The following is a 12,154-nucleotide window of genomic DNA, read 5'->3' on the forward strand; positions in this document are numbered from 1 at the left end:
CGCTCGGCGCAGCGGACCGGCTCCGACTCATAGATCCAGCTCGGCTCACTGCTCGTAGAAGAGTGGTGGCGCAGGGCAACGCAGCGTTAGCGCCGAGCCAGAGCTCTGCAGGCAGCGGCGCGCGACTCGGCAGTGATGCTTCAGAGCCGGTACCTGGTGCGAAGCCTGCGACGCGACTGATTTCGCGCTGCGGAAGCGCGAGAGCGTGAGGGGATCGCTGACTTTGTGCATCGCGACCCTCCTCGCCGCTCGCGCTGCTGCGTCTTCCCTCAGCGCTGCGCTCTCACATAAACAGAGCTTCTTGCCGCTCATCTTCTTCTTTCTCTTCTCCCTTCTCCAAGACGGTTCCACCTCATCCATCCCCCTCCCAGAGATCGTTCCCCGCGCCGTCCACCCCCTAATATAGTGCTGCTTCCTCCGCCCATTAATCCCCTCTCCCATTCTTGTTCCAACCTTTCTTGAGAGTAAAGCGCACAACATGTACCCGCAACACGGCCGTCACGTCTCGTACCAGGTCCAACCCGCCTTCTCTCTCGAGAAGGCGCTCATGATGAGAACGCACTCGACCCCGCAGGCCCAGCTGCTGCGTATGCAAGCTGCCCAGGTCGTCAACACTCGCCCGACCAAGCACAGCCAGCACAGGTCTACCCTCTCGCAGGGTGGCAAACCCTTCAAGGTGAGCTCTTCCTTGAGAGTCCAGCTGACACCAGCCTCGCTCCCAGGTCGAGATCATCGGCCCCTTCAAGACACAGGTGCACAACCTGTCCAGCAGCGAGTACTCTGGCAGCACCGAGAGCTCGCCCGAGCAGCATGTGTCGCCCTCGGCATCCCTCCTTGCCGCTCACCGCAACGCGCAGATCAAGCCTCCCAGCCTTTCCCCCAAGACGCCCACTCGCAAGGGTCCAGTCTCTACAGCCCACCTCCTCGAGTCGCCGGCCAATGACACCGACTGGGTCGCCTACTCTGCCCCCATTCCCGAGCTGGATGAGGTCAACTCTGACATCGGAGATCACAGTTTTGAGAGCTTTGACAGCGAGTCCATTGCAAGCCGTTCCTCCACCCCCGACACCATGATTGAGCGCACGCTGGACACCGCCTCTGGGTCAGCTTCCTCGTCGACGACCGAGTGTGATGATGAGCAGGTGAGTAACGATCAGTCGGCGGCAACTGACATTAGCCCCCCAAGCTTGTAGAGACGAAGCGTCTGCTCGTTCAGAGCACGGTCGAGACCCCGGAGCTCACGCCTGCCGCTTCGCCGGCTCCCACCCTGGTCCCTCTTCCGATCCCTTTCTCTCCCGAGAGCAAGAAGGTGGTCGAGATCGCCCTTCAGCCTGCGACAGCTCCTCCTCCCGCGTTCAACTGCGACGCTTGCGGCAGTGAGCACGCTCGCATGATGCTGTTCCAGCCCTGTGGCGACCTCGCCTGTCCCTCGTGCTTCTCGTCCAGTCTCGCTGCGGTGTCTGTCACGCAGTCGGCTGCCAAGTGCCCTTGCTGTCTGACTGAGGTGAGCTCGTTCGACGCGTACAACCCCAAGGATCACGTCCCTCTGCGCCGCGTCGCTCGTCCTGCCAAGGTTCAGCAGGAGCTTGAGCCTGTGTACTGGTCGTTTGAGAACAGTCACAAGACTGTCGTCATGCGCATCGACAATGTCGCGTGGGACATTGAGCCCCACCTCGTCGAGAGCTGGCTGCCCAAGAACACGCTCCCCATCGGCCACCCTTGCCCCGTCCACATTTGCATCAACCGCAAAGATGGTCGCACCAAGGACTACCTCTACTTTGAGGCTGCGTCCCAGGATGCCGCTCGCCGCGTTCTGCAGAAGTGCCAGAACACCTTCATGCCTGGCGGTCGTGTCACCTCTGGCCGCAAGCGCCCCGTCACCGTGTCCCAGGTCTCCCACTCTGAGCTTCTGCGCGAAGTCTCTCCGACCACCAAGGCTGAGCTCACCTCGCTTCTCGAGCTCTGCGAGGCTGCGCTCTCGACTCCTCCTCCCAAGCTCCGCGTTGACTCGTCCGGTCGTGGTCGCCTGCACGCCTCCGTCGGCGCCAATGGCAAGGTCCACTATCTCAAGTACCGTCACGCCCCTTTCCACTCGCTCATGTCCCTCATGTGCGAACTCCGTGGTGACCCCGACTCGCCGGCGTACTGGGACTTGTTCCACATTGCCTCGGGTGCCATTGCCGCGCTTGCATCGGCGATTCGCGTTCGCCTGCACCATCCCGAGGACCACACTCTCATGAAGCACTTCAAGTTGCTGTTCCAGGAATGTTTCGGCCTCGTGCAGCAAGACTCGGGTGCAGCCCCTCCGACTCGTCCTCGTGGCCGCATGTCGCGTCGCGGGTCGCCCAGGAAGCAGTAGAGAAGATAGCATGACTTACTCATAACCCCGATTATTAGCCCTATACCCTGAAAAAGGCTGGCTGAAGATGTCGCTGGTCGTGTGCATGACGCACACTGGTCTCGCTGTAGATTGTAATATTGCCCACCATTAAGATATTGTTGTAACAAGTGCATGTAGCCAATGGTCTGTTGTGAAATAATGAAGCGGAACACCGGTGGTGGTTGTCGGCCAGGGAGTTGCGGGGCATGACGAGGCAGCTGCCGGATAACCGGGATAAAGAGGAGCAATGATTGGTCGAGCTGATAACGTCAAGTCCGGTCCCCGCCTGGCAGTTGACCGATATGAGCGCACGTCGTACGCAACCGTCTGCTTTCACATCCATACACTCAATCAAAAGCACTCCAGAACAGTGAGCTGAACATCAGCGAAGGAAGCTAACGCCAGATGTCTGCCGTCACTTGCCACGGTATGCAGCTGACTTGGAAGGCAAGAAGCTAACGCCAGTTCTCGACACCACCCGCGGCTGCCCCGCTCAGGGCATGGACATTGCCCTCCTCAAGCTCGAGGGAAGCGGCGTCAACGCCAAGACGACGCAGGTTGGCTCTGGGTGAGTACAGTGAGCGAGCTGCAAGGGCCTAGATCACGGTGGCTGCAGCATTAGCTGTATACCGTTGACCGACGAGGCTCGCACGCCCTCCAAACCGTTCATGTGACCTCTCGTCATCGTCGGATCTCTCTGGACAGAGTGGTCCAGACGAGCGAACTATGAGAATGAAGGACATGTATCGTTATGAGGGATTGACAGCTTCGATGGGCTCGAATAAGCTGACGAACAGAACGACCGACGCTGCCGGCCGCTGCGACACGCTCACCAAGGGCCCCTCGTCCAAGGGCGTGTACAAGCTCGTCTTTGGCACGGGCGACTACTTCAAGGCGCTCAAGATGGACACCTTCTTCCCGCTCGTTGAGGTGAGTACAGCCGTGGGTTCGCGGGGGTAGCGTGCAGCCACCGGCCGGTCTGCCCAGAGGCTGCGAAGTTGTTTCGGCCGCGCTAACAGTATAGATCTCCTTCAACCTCGCCGACGAGGACGAGGCGTACCACATCCCGCTCCTCGTCTCGCCCTTCTCCTACACGTCGTACAAGGGCCAGCACGGCGGTGCCAAGAAGAAGTGAGTGAGTACTCCTCCGCGATGCCGACAGGCATCGCCTCAGATCCCCGTTGACAAGCAGGGAGGCCAAGCTCTAAATCAGCCAGCCGATGTAGAGGAAAAGAGAGCCTTGTAGGCGTCGTGTTTTGTCGTAGCGAGCTCGGTGGGAAGGGCCATAGAAGTTGTTTACGTTGTACAAAAATGCATCGTGCTGAGTTCTGTCTGCTTCTACGCTCTACGCGCTCTGCTACGCTCGGCTCCGTCTATGTCTGTCTCTACCACTGGGTCAGGCGGCTCTCGCTGCCTGAGGGTCCAGTGCCGCGCACCTGGTCATTCCGCTCGTCTACACAGCGAGGCGCATACGCAAGCGAGATGTACACGCCTGTACGCCTGCACGCTTCGCTTGCAGTTTGCTTAGAGCTCCGCGAGCACACCCATAGCAAGGCCCTGGGTGACCTGGTCGCCGAGGTTCTTCTCGACAGCCTCCTCGAGATGCCTCTTGGGGTCGAGCTTGCCGACATGGCGGGTCTTGAGCTGTTCGGGGGTCATGGTGGCCTCCTCCTGGACGCTCTTGGTGTATGCCTCGGCGAGCTTGAGCATCTGCTTGGCCGTGTCCTCGTTCTTCTCCTCGGTCTTCTCAAAGTCGTCGAGCTTGAGGCCCTCCGTCCATCCGCGCTTGTGCAGGTTCAGGAGCATGCCCTGTTCCGCCTCCGACTTGCGATACTCGATCGCGAGAGAGTAGTAGTGTCGGTTCAGGCCGTGGATCAGCGCCTGAATCGAAGGCTTGTTCAGGTGGCCAATGTTGGACGTCGTCTGTCGCGACTCCTGGCCCGTCATCAGCGACTGGGGCGAGATCGAGCGGAAGGCGTCGATCACGACCTTGCCGCGCACGGACTGAATCGGGTCGATAACCACGGCGACGGCACGGGGGTGAAGCTGCTCGAACGACTGCTGCGTGTTCACGTCAACGGACGAGAGCCAACATCCGAATCCGGGGTGAGAGTGGTACCATCCGACGACCATCTCTGGGCTGTAATTGTCAGCTTGTTGATCTCGGGGCACACAGCTGGAGGACTCACCGTCCGGTCTGCTTCAGCATGTCGAGCATCTTCGTCTGGAAGACGTGGTCGACCGACTCGACGGTTACAGTCGTTCCGGACTGCGGCATCGCGAACACATCAACGCAGCGGATCGTGTAGTCGTCCACAAACTCGCCCAGCATCAGGCCCATCACCTCCATGGGAACACCGGCGCGGCCGTGCTTAAGCATCTGTATTGTCAGCTGGTGCACATCCGGACGTCAGCTACCTTGAGGAGAGCGAGAGCCGAGATCTGAACAGTCTCTCCGCTGTTTGTCAGCTAAACGCTCACATCAAGGGAGCTCACTTGTCGGGGAGGACAATCTCCTCTCCACGAGCTTGGCTCATCTGGCCTCGCATGAGCGCCTCCATAGCCATGGCGCGCGAACTCATGTTCTGCATGTTCGAACGGGGGTAGGTTCTCGAATCAAAGGGATATGCGCGTGTCGGGTCGTGCGGAACGAGGAGTACCGGGCGTAGGGGGTCTGTCCGGAGTTGTTGTAAAAGCTGAAAGCAATGTGCTTTGGTGGTGATGAGTAAGGAAGAGAGTGATGGCGAGGTTGAGTGAACATTCGATGGCCCTCCATGTTCCTCCTCACCGCGTCGCCTCTCTCCGCTGCGCTGACGACACTCAGCGTTCAGTTACGACACGGAAGCGTAACTGGCAATTCGACACCCGTGGGAATTTTACTCAGTCACGTGATGTGACGCAGATTGCCCGCCGCCCAGGCTGCCAGGGCTGAAGCCGTGTTGAGTTGGCCACTAGAGTGCCGTCTCCAACCTGTTTTGAGTCCTGTCCATCCCCCGCCAACACGGCATACACACCACCATGTCAGAGGTAAGCTGCTCTATCGCTCGGCGTAGCTGACCCACAGTACCAGCGCCAGAAGGCGCGGGCGCTCGAGCTGCAACGCAAGAAGGAGGAGCAGTTGAAGCGCGATCTCGCAGCCAAGGCGGAGCGAGAGAAGGCTGCGGCCAAGGCTGAGGAAGAGGTGAGCTAACTGGTGCGGATCTCCAGCTGACCACCCAGCGTCGCAAGAGGATCGAGGAGGCTGGGAAGCAAGCGCGCCGCCTGGAGTTATTGAAGGCTAACAGCGCTTTAACACAAGCGGGGAGCAAGTCGGCGAGTGCATTCGAGTACAACCCCTTTGCCGAGGACGCCGCACCTCCACCGCCTGTGAGTTCTTGTCAACATTGGCATGCAACACAGTCAACGTCAACAAGCTCTGCAGACCATTGGCGTGAGCTGACATACAGCCGAAGCCCAGCAAGCCTATCCCCAAGCCTGCCGCACACCGGGCCGCGGCGGCGAACGCCTCTCGCGCTGCGTCCTCCTCGGGTTCTCGCTCGACCGGCGGCGGGAGCAGTTCTGGCTCTCGTGCCAGGAAGGCGTCGCCACCAGCACTCGGACGAAAGGAGAAGGCGGCGCTCAAGCTGCAGCGTGCGAGCAAGACGTCCAAGGTCGAGGACTCGCTCTTCAGCGTGCGTGCACTCGTGGACGGGGCAGAGGGCCACTCGTCCTCTCCTGCGCCGCGGCGTGCACCGCCCGCTCCCCGCCGGGCGTCTTCGGCCGGTGCTGGCTCTGGATTGGCGCGAAGCGTGCCGGGCGCAAGCTCATCGGGACCGAAGGGCATTGCGGCGATGAAGAAGAGCGTCGATGTGTCTGGGCTGCGCAAGCTGTGTCCTGATCGCGCTACGAGGGATCGACGCACGATCGACGAGATCCAGCGTGACATTCGTGCTCGCAAGGGCGCTCCCACGTCCACTGCCTCTTCTTCCGCGCGAGATCGAGACCGCTACGGAGACCGGGACCGAGATCGCAGCCGCGACCGGGATCGTGACCGTGATCGGGATCGTGATCGCCCAAAGGCCTCGTCGAGCAAAGCGCGCCGAAAGTCCTACTCGTCCGACTATGACAGCGAGGACAGCTACGACAGCCCGCCGCGAAAGAAGCGTCGCGACGCGGTCGAGGAGCCGTCGCGTAGTGCCGTATCGGCGATGATCCAAAGCATGTTCTCGCGCGGCCGCGAGCCGAGGCAAGTCTACGACGACTATGACAGCGATGACATGGAGGCCGGCCTCGAGGACGTTGAGGCCGAAGAGAGGCGGGCGCTCAAGCTTGCCAAGCTCGAGGATCAGAAGGAGGAGGCGCTCGAGGCACAGCGCAAGGCCGAGAAGGAGCGCAGGGCGCGAGAGCGCGAGAGGGAGAGGGAGCGGATCATGCGGACAAGGTGAGCGCCGAGCTGGCGTGGAGTGTGAGCGTGGCCCAGCGGGGTCAGTCACTTGTCCCAGTATCAGTATGAGAGATCCACCCGGAGAAACCACCCACAACCCGACTGTTGTAATCATTATGCATCCACCACATATAACACTTCTACCAACACTACGCCGCACTACTAGTCGTCCTTCGGGTACACGAGCGTCTCGCCAATGTCGGCAATGACGAAACAGTTCTTGTCGGGCCACCGCTTGCTGAGACCTGCCTCTCTGCGAGCCCGTCCGAAGGTGACTCTGCTCGCGCGCGTCTCGCTCACATCCGAGAACGTGCCCCAGTGAATGCCAAAGGAGCGCTTGGCGGGGAGCAGCTTGTGGATCTCGACACTGTCCTCTGGGCTGCAGTGCATGGCAGACGTCATGGTGTACTGGTCGAGGGAGATATTGAGCGTTTTGCGGAGGAAGGGCAGGGAGCTTCCCGTGCTCAGTGGCAAGAGGGCGAGGTCAAAGGGGCCATACAACTCGGCAATCTCGCGGAAGGCCGGGCATACGGCCTCGGGGTCGTCCTCGGCGCCGGCGTAGCGGTATCCCGTGTCGCCGCCGAAGAAGGCCTTCCATCCCTTCCAGTTCAGCATGCCTGGTTCGAGCGGGTCGGGGGAGGTCTGGGCGGGGTCAATGACGCCGACGACCCAGGAGCCCCACAGCGTCGTCATCTGGTCGAACAGGCCGCGGCCGCTGCGGTGTTGGGCGGGAGTCAGGACGATCTTCAGATTCAGGCTGGCTGACTTGTCGACTTGCGCGTCGGCGTCGACTTCCGGCGCACCAATGGGGCCGCCCCCGGGCTGGGAGGGCGGATGCTGCGTTGTTGGCTCCTTGGCTCCCTCACCTTCGCCCTCGGCACCATCGCCCTCGCCCTCGCCAGTCAGGTCCTCCTCCCCATCTGGCGACCCAGGCGTGGACGTAAAGCTGACGAGCGTCTCGTGCCACCAGTCCAGCTCCGTCACTCGATGCGCAGGCACGCCAGAGTAGTAGTGGAACCACTTGCCGAGCCCGAGGGGGACGAAGAACTGCACCGTGCGGTGGTGGAAGGCCCACAAGTCCAAGATCGTGTTGTAGTCGAGGTGGTCGTAGTGATCGTGAGAAATCAGAACAGCATGGATGGGCGGGAGCTGGTCTACACCACACGGCGGGTCGAGGTATCGCGCAGGCCCGAATGACTGCACGGGAGAACAGCGCTGCGAAAAGATTGGGTCGAACAGGATGGAACACATGTCCGCTGGCAGCTGGCTAGACACTGGGTCGGCGGAAGGCGGTGTCTGCCACGGGATACGAAGCAGGACACTGGCGTGGCCGAGCCAGGTCACTGCCGGTGCGGCGCAGGGTGCCCACGCCGGACGCACAACACGGAGGGGCGGCTCGCGCCAGTCGTCCGCCTCGTCGTCGGCTGCCATGTCCTTCAGCTCCGGGCGGATGTAGCATGTAATCTCCTCCTGGGGGTGTTGGCTGTTCAGCGTCTCGCCGCATTCCTCGGCGTACGTCTTGCCTGTGTCTTCCTCGCCGTCCTCGGTGCCTTCTCCGTCCTGCTCCCTTCCCTCTCCGTCTTTCTCTCCATCCGCGTCCTTCGACGACGACCCAGCGACCGTCGAGCTGGCAGCCGCATCTGTGTCGACCAGAGTGGCCTCGGACTTGCTCACGTCCTTGTTCTGGCCCTCGGCTGCTGAGGGGCCACTGGCAAGGCTGGGCGAGTTGCGTCCCGGCGTCTGAGCTGGAGAGCAGCACGACTGGGCGGGAGCTACGGCCGCGCCCTTCTGGTACGCTGTCCAGAGGTCTGTGGGTGTGGCCATACGGAAACTCTTCCATGGATTGTGGAATTGCGTCGGTGTGTCGAAGAGCTTGATTCCACTTGCCTGCGCGGGACCATGATGCGCGTTATCGAGTCCTGGGCGGGGCGGGAGGAGACTGACGCGAGGCGCGCTCATGCTGTCTGCTCTGTTTCCGGGGGCCGATGGTATGTAATCAAGTAGGAGAGTGTGGTGAGAATGACAGCTGTGTGCTTGCAATGAGGAGTGTGTGGAGAGTGAAGAGAAGGAGAGGGAGTGGATACTGCCTGTTGGATTGCAGCACGTAACAGGGCGCGACTCTGAGAGTTGTCACTGAAACCCACCCAAATACGTCACTCCCCGCTCCAGCGATCCAGAACCGTTCAGGCACGGTCAGCGCCAAGCCCAACACGCCCAAGCCACCAGGTGATGACAAGCTCCATTCAAAAAGGAAAAGTTGGCCTGGTGACCACATGCATGGTGTGCATGTGTGCGGCGCTGTTAGGTGCAAGAGTCGTTGAACCCAGCGGCGGATCTGAGAAGCAACGCGGTGGGATCGTGCTTGCAACTCATCGGTGCAACTGGAACACGTGCGCAGCGCGTCTTTGCTTCTGTCTGACTAAGACGAAGCAACGCAAGGAAGAGCGAGAGCCCAGTCTGAGCCGCAGCTTCGATGTCTGGTGATTACGCGCAGATACAACATGACATCGCGTCGGGTCTCTATACAAAGCATGCTGGGTGGGATTACTTGCCGCCGCAGTGGCCGAGCGTGAGCCCGCACCAATTCGCGAACAAGAGGTACAGAATGAACTGAATGTCAGTTCAGCCAAGCATCGTCGTAACTCACGACACAGACGACGCCCGTGAGGACGGTGATCTTGGTGTTCTTCCACCACTGCTGGCGGCGAACAGCGCGCGCTCCGCGGCGGAAGGCGTACGCCTGTCCTGCGAGCGTGTCCGTCTTGTCGACGAGGAGGTCGAGCCGCTCGCCGCGTTGCAGGATCGAGTCGATGTTCTGCACCATGATGTCCTTGCTGCGCGGGTCAGCTTAGCTATACCAGTCAGCTATTAGTGCACGCACACATTGTCGAGGTCGCTGCGCGCCTGCTTCAGCGGGTCGGCCGGTGGGGCCTCCGTGTATTGCTGCATGAGCTATATGTCAGCTTCCACCCTTGTAGAAAGCTTACCTTGGACAGCTCGCTCTCAAAGTCATCGAGTCCATGGTCACCTGCGGCCTGGACCGTCTCGGGAGAGTACTGGTTCGTGAACTGATGTCAGCCTGGGGAACCCCCGCTTTTTGCTCACACGTCGCTCGACCTCGGCGAGGAACGCGAAAGGCATACGGCGCCCGACACTGTCGTCGGCCATGACGAGGTACACGACGCCGTCCGAGGACACATAGTGGATCAGGCGGTCTTGCCACACGTCTGGGAGTCAGCTACCGTCGGGGGTTTGCGAGCTCACAGGTAAGCTTGGAGTTGTTCGGCGGGATCTTGGACAGGATCGTGATTTTGGCAGCTGATCGTTAGCAATTTCAGCGTTCGGTGTAACGAACCAGGCTTCAGTAACGCATCTCCGGAGGAGTGCTCCGCGAGGACGGTCGTGCCGCGCGCAACGAGCGCTTGAAGGAGGGACATTGCTGATGATGTGTGTGGTGCTGAGCTAGCAGCGACGATCATCTCGAGGTCGACTTCATGACGTTGGGTGGCGGGATGCATCCGTCCTTATGCGGCCCGCCCCTAAGCACGAAGGCGCGACTAACTTGTGCACACCCTCGCGCCTTCAAACATCCTCTCACCTTGTCCCTCCTTCCGTCGATACATACACTACGTCGGCAACGGCCACAACATTGGCCAGATCGAGTGAGCCGCCAGCGGCTCGACGCTCGATCCGACCTGTCCTTCAATATCGTAATCAACCCGCCGACACCACCTTCCCTATTGTTCCCATCTCGCACCGACTTGAAAGATGGAGACGCCGAACACGCGCAGCACCCGGCGGCGGAAACGGCCCGACGACACACCAGGCAGTCAAGGCTCTCAGCCCAACTCTCAGGAGGGTAGCGGCATCACCTGGTCTCGCGACACGGAGCTGCTCGACACGGTGCTTGCCGGTCCCTCACGTCCCCTACCGCTACCGTCACCGACGCAGCGTCCGCGCGCGTTCTCTTCGCGCTCAACGAGTGGCCCTCGCAAGCGACCGTGCCGCGTTCGCTCTGCAACGCCCTCACTAAGCTCGAACTCGCTCTCGACAAGCCCTTGGACGTCCTTATCAACGAACGTATCGTCAAGATCGACGGAGGGGAAGGCAGCCTACGACGGGAAGAGGTTAGATAATCAACCCGCCGACACCACCTTCCCTATTGTTCCCATCTCGCACCGACTTGAAAGATGGAGACGCCGAACACGCGCAGCACCCGGCGGCGGAAACGGCCCGACGACACACCAGGCAGTCAAGGCTCTCAGCCCAACTCTCAGGAGGGTAGCGGCATCACCTGGTCTCGCGACACGGAGCTGCTCGACACGGTGCTTGCCGGTCCCTCACGTCCCCTACCGCTACCGTCACCGACGCAGCGTCCGCGCGCGTTCTCTTCGCGCTCAACGAGTGGCCCTCGCAAGCGACCGTGCCGCGTTCGCTCTGCAACGCCCTCACTAAGCTCGAACTCGCTCTCGACAAGCCCTTGGACGTCCTTATCAACGAACGTATCGTCAAGATCGACGGAGGGGAAGGCAGCCTACGACGGGAAGAGGTTAGACGAGCTCCTGGAGCAATTCGACCTGTTCCGTACCCCGTCATCCAGCTCAGCGCGCAGTCAAAGACAACCGCTCGGAGAACGCACGAATCGGATCCAGGCTGCACAGAGTCTGCCGAACGTCAAGACGCAAGCAGTCAAGACCAAGAAGGACGTGAAGCCTGTTATCGCGCGTGAGCCTGTGAGGGGCACGCCAGTCGGCAGTGCGCAGAGTCTGCCCGACGTCCAGTCCGATCTCCGCGCGCTTGCAAACAATGCTCGTCCTCCGGCCTTACCCCGCGTTCAGCCTAGAGTGAAGAAGGAACCAGAGGAGGTCGACCCGCGCCGGCCCTTCCGCACGCCATGGGCCAAGCCGCCGGGCGTCTCGCCATCAACAAGCGCCGCGGTCAGCACGCCCGTCCGCTCATCGCCGAGACGCAAGCCGCCTGTTGATTACAGTCCCCGTTCGCTCCGTGCCCCTGCTGCGCGCGCGACACCATCGCGCCTGCGGCAAGCACACCCGCCCCCACTCCCGCCGCCCGAGGAGCAAATGCCCAGTTCCGAGGGCGACACGAGCGTCGACTCGTTCGACATGCTCCTGAACGAGGGCGGGGATGACGTTCAGGACCTCTTCTCGATGATGGACGCGTACTCGTAGCGTGTGCGCGGCGCACTGCTGGCCCTGGTTGTTGTATCATAGTCTTTCTTTCAGTATTCATAGCCAAACCCTCATAGTTCATTCGTCTCTGTACAATTTCGCACTCGCATGCATGTCCTTCGGCCCACTTGGTATACATGTCTATGGATCTACACGAAGCTT

General features: G+C 61.0%; 6 protein-coding genes across 6 annotated transcripts; 3 read left to right on the forward strand and 3 right to left on the reverse strand.

Moving 5' to 3' along the window:
• Positions 1–478: 478 nt before the first annotated feature.
• On the forward strand, positions 479–3,588 carry A1Q1_05624 (uncharacterized protein; the record flags this gene model as incomplete). Its single annotated transcript, XM_014320833.1, has 7 exons — positions 479–676; positions 723–1,142; positions 1,187–2,267; positions 2,816–2,948; positions 3,178–3,310; positions 3,405–3,511; positions 3,573–3,588. 7 exons carry the CDS (start codon positions 479–481, stop codon positions 3,586–3,588), a joined length of 2,088 nt encoding a protein of 695 aa, XP_014176308.1.
• Positions 3,589–3,904: 316 nt separating this feature from the next.
• A1Q1_05625 (multidrug resistance protein) lies at positions 3,905–4,760 on the reverse strand (the record flags this gene model as incomplete). The annotated part of the gene is made up of 2 exons (XM_014320834.1): positions 3,905–4,520; positions 4,570–4,760. The coding sequence occupies 2 exons, from the start codon at positions 4,758–4,760 to the stop codon at positions 3,905–3,907; spliced, it is 807 nt and encodes a 268-aa protein (XP_014176309.1).
• A 638-nt stretch (positions 4,761–5,398) lies between these two features.
• Positions 5,399–6,804, forward strand: A1Q1_05626 (uncharacterized protein; the record flags this gene model as incomplete). Its single annotated transcript, XM_014320835.1, has 4 exons — positions 5,399–5,407; positions 5,451–5,561; positions 5,609–5,746; positions 5,833–6,804. 4 exons carry the CDS (start codon positions 5,399–5,401, stop codon positions 6,802–6,804), a joined length of 1,230 nt encoding a protein of 409 aa, XP_014176310.1.
• A 161-nt stretch (positions 6,805–6,965) lies between these two features.
• A1Q1_05627 (uncharacterized protein) lies at positions 6,966–8,762 on the reverse strand (the record flags this gene model as incomplete). Its single annotated transcript, XM_014320836.1, has 1 exon — positions 6,966–8,762. The coding sequence occupies one exon, from the start codon at positions 8,760–8,762 to the stop codon at positions 6,966–6,968; it is 1,797 nt and encodes a 598-aa protein (XP_014176311.1).
• Positions 8,763–9,347: 585 nt separating this feature from the next.
• Positions 9,348–9,971, reverse strand: A1Q1_05628 (vesicle-associated membrane protein; the record flags this gene model as incomplete). Its single annotated transcript, XM_014320837.1, has 5 exons — positions 9,348–9,413; positions 9,451–9,637; positions 9,685–9,746; positions 9,791–9,859; positions 9,909–9,971. 5 exons carry the CDS (start codon positions 9,969–9,971, stop codon positions 9,348–9,350), a joined length of 447 nt encoding a protein of 148 aa, XP_014176312.1.
• A 1,022-nt stretch (positions 9,972–10,993) lies between these two features.
• On the forward strand, positions 10,994–11,992 carry A1Q1_05629 (uncharacterized protein; the record flags this gene model as incomplete). The annotated part of the gene is made up of 1 exon (XM_014320838.1): positions 10,994–11,992. One exon carries the CDS (start codon positions 10,994–10,996, stop codon positions 11,990–11,992), a length of 999 nt encoding a protein of 332 aa, XP_014176313.1.
• Positions 11,993–12,154: the final 162 nt, after the last annotated feature.

Source organism: Trichosporon asahii (assembly GCF_000293215.1).
Source record: "Trichosporon asahii var. asahii CBS 2479 unplaced genomic scaffold scaffold00075, whole genome shotgun sequence".
Lineage (NCBI taxonomy): Eukaryota > Fungi > Basidiomycota > Tremellomycetes > Trichosporonales > Trichosporonaceae > Trichosporon > Trichosporon asahii.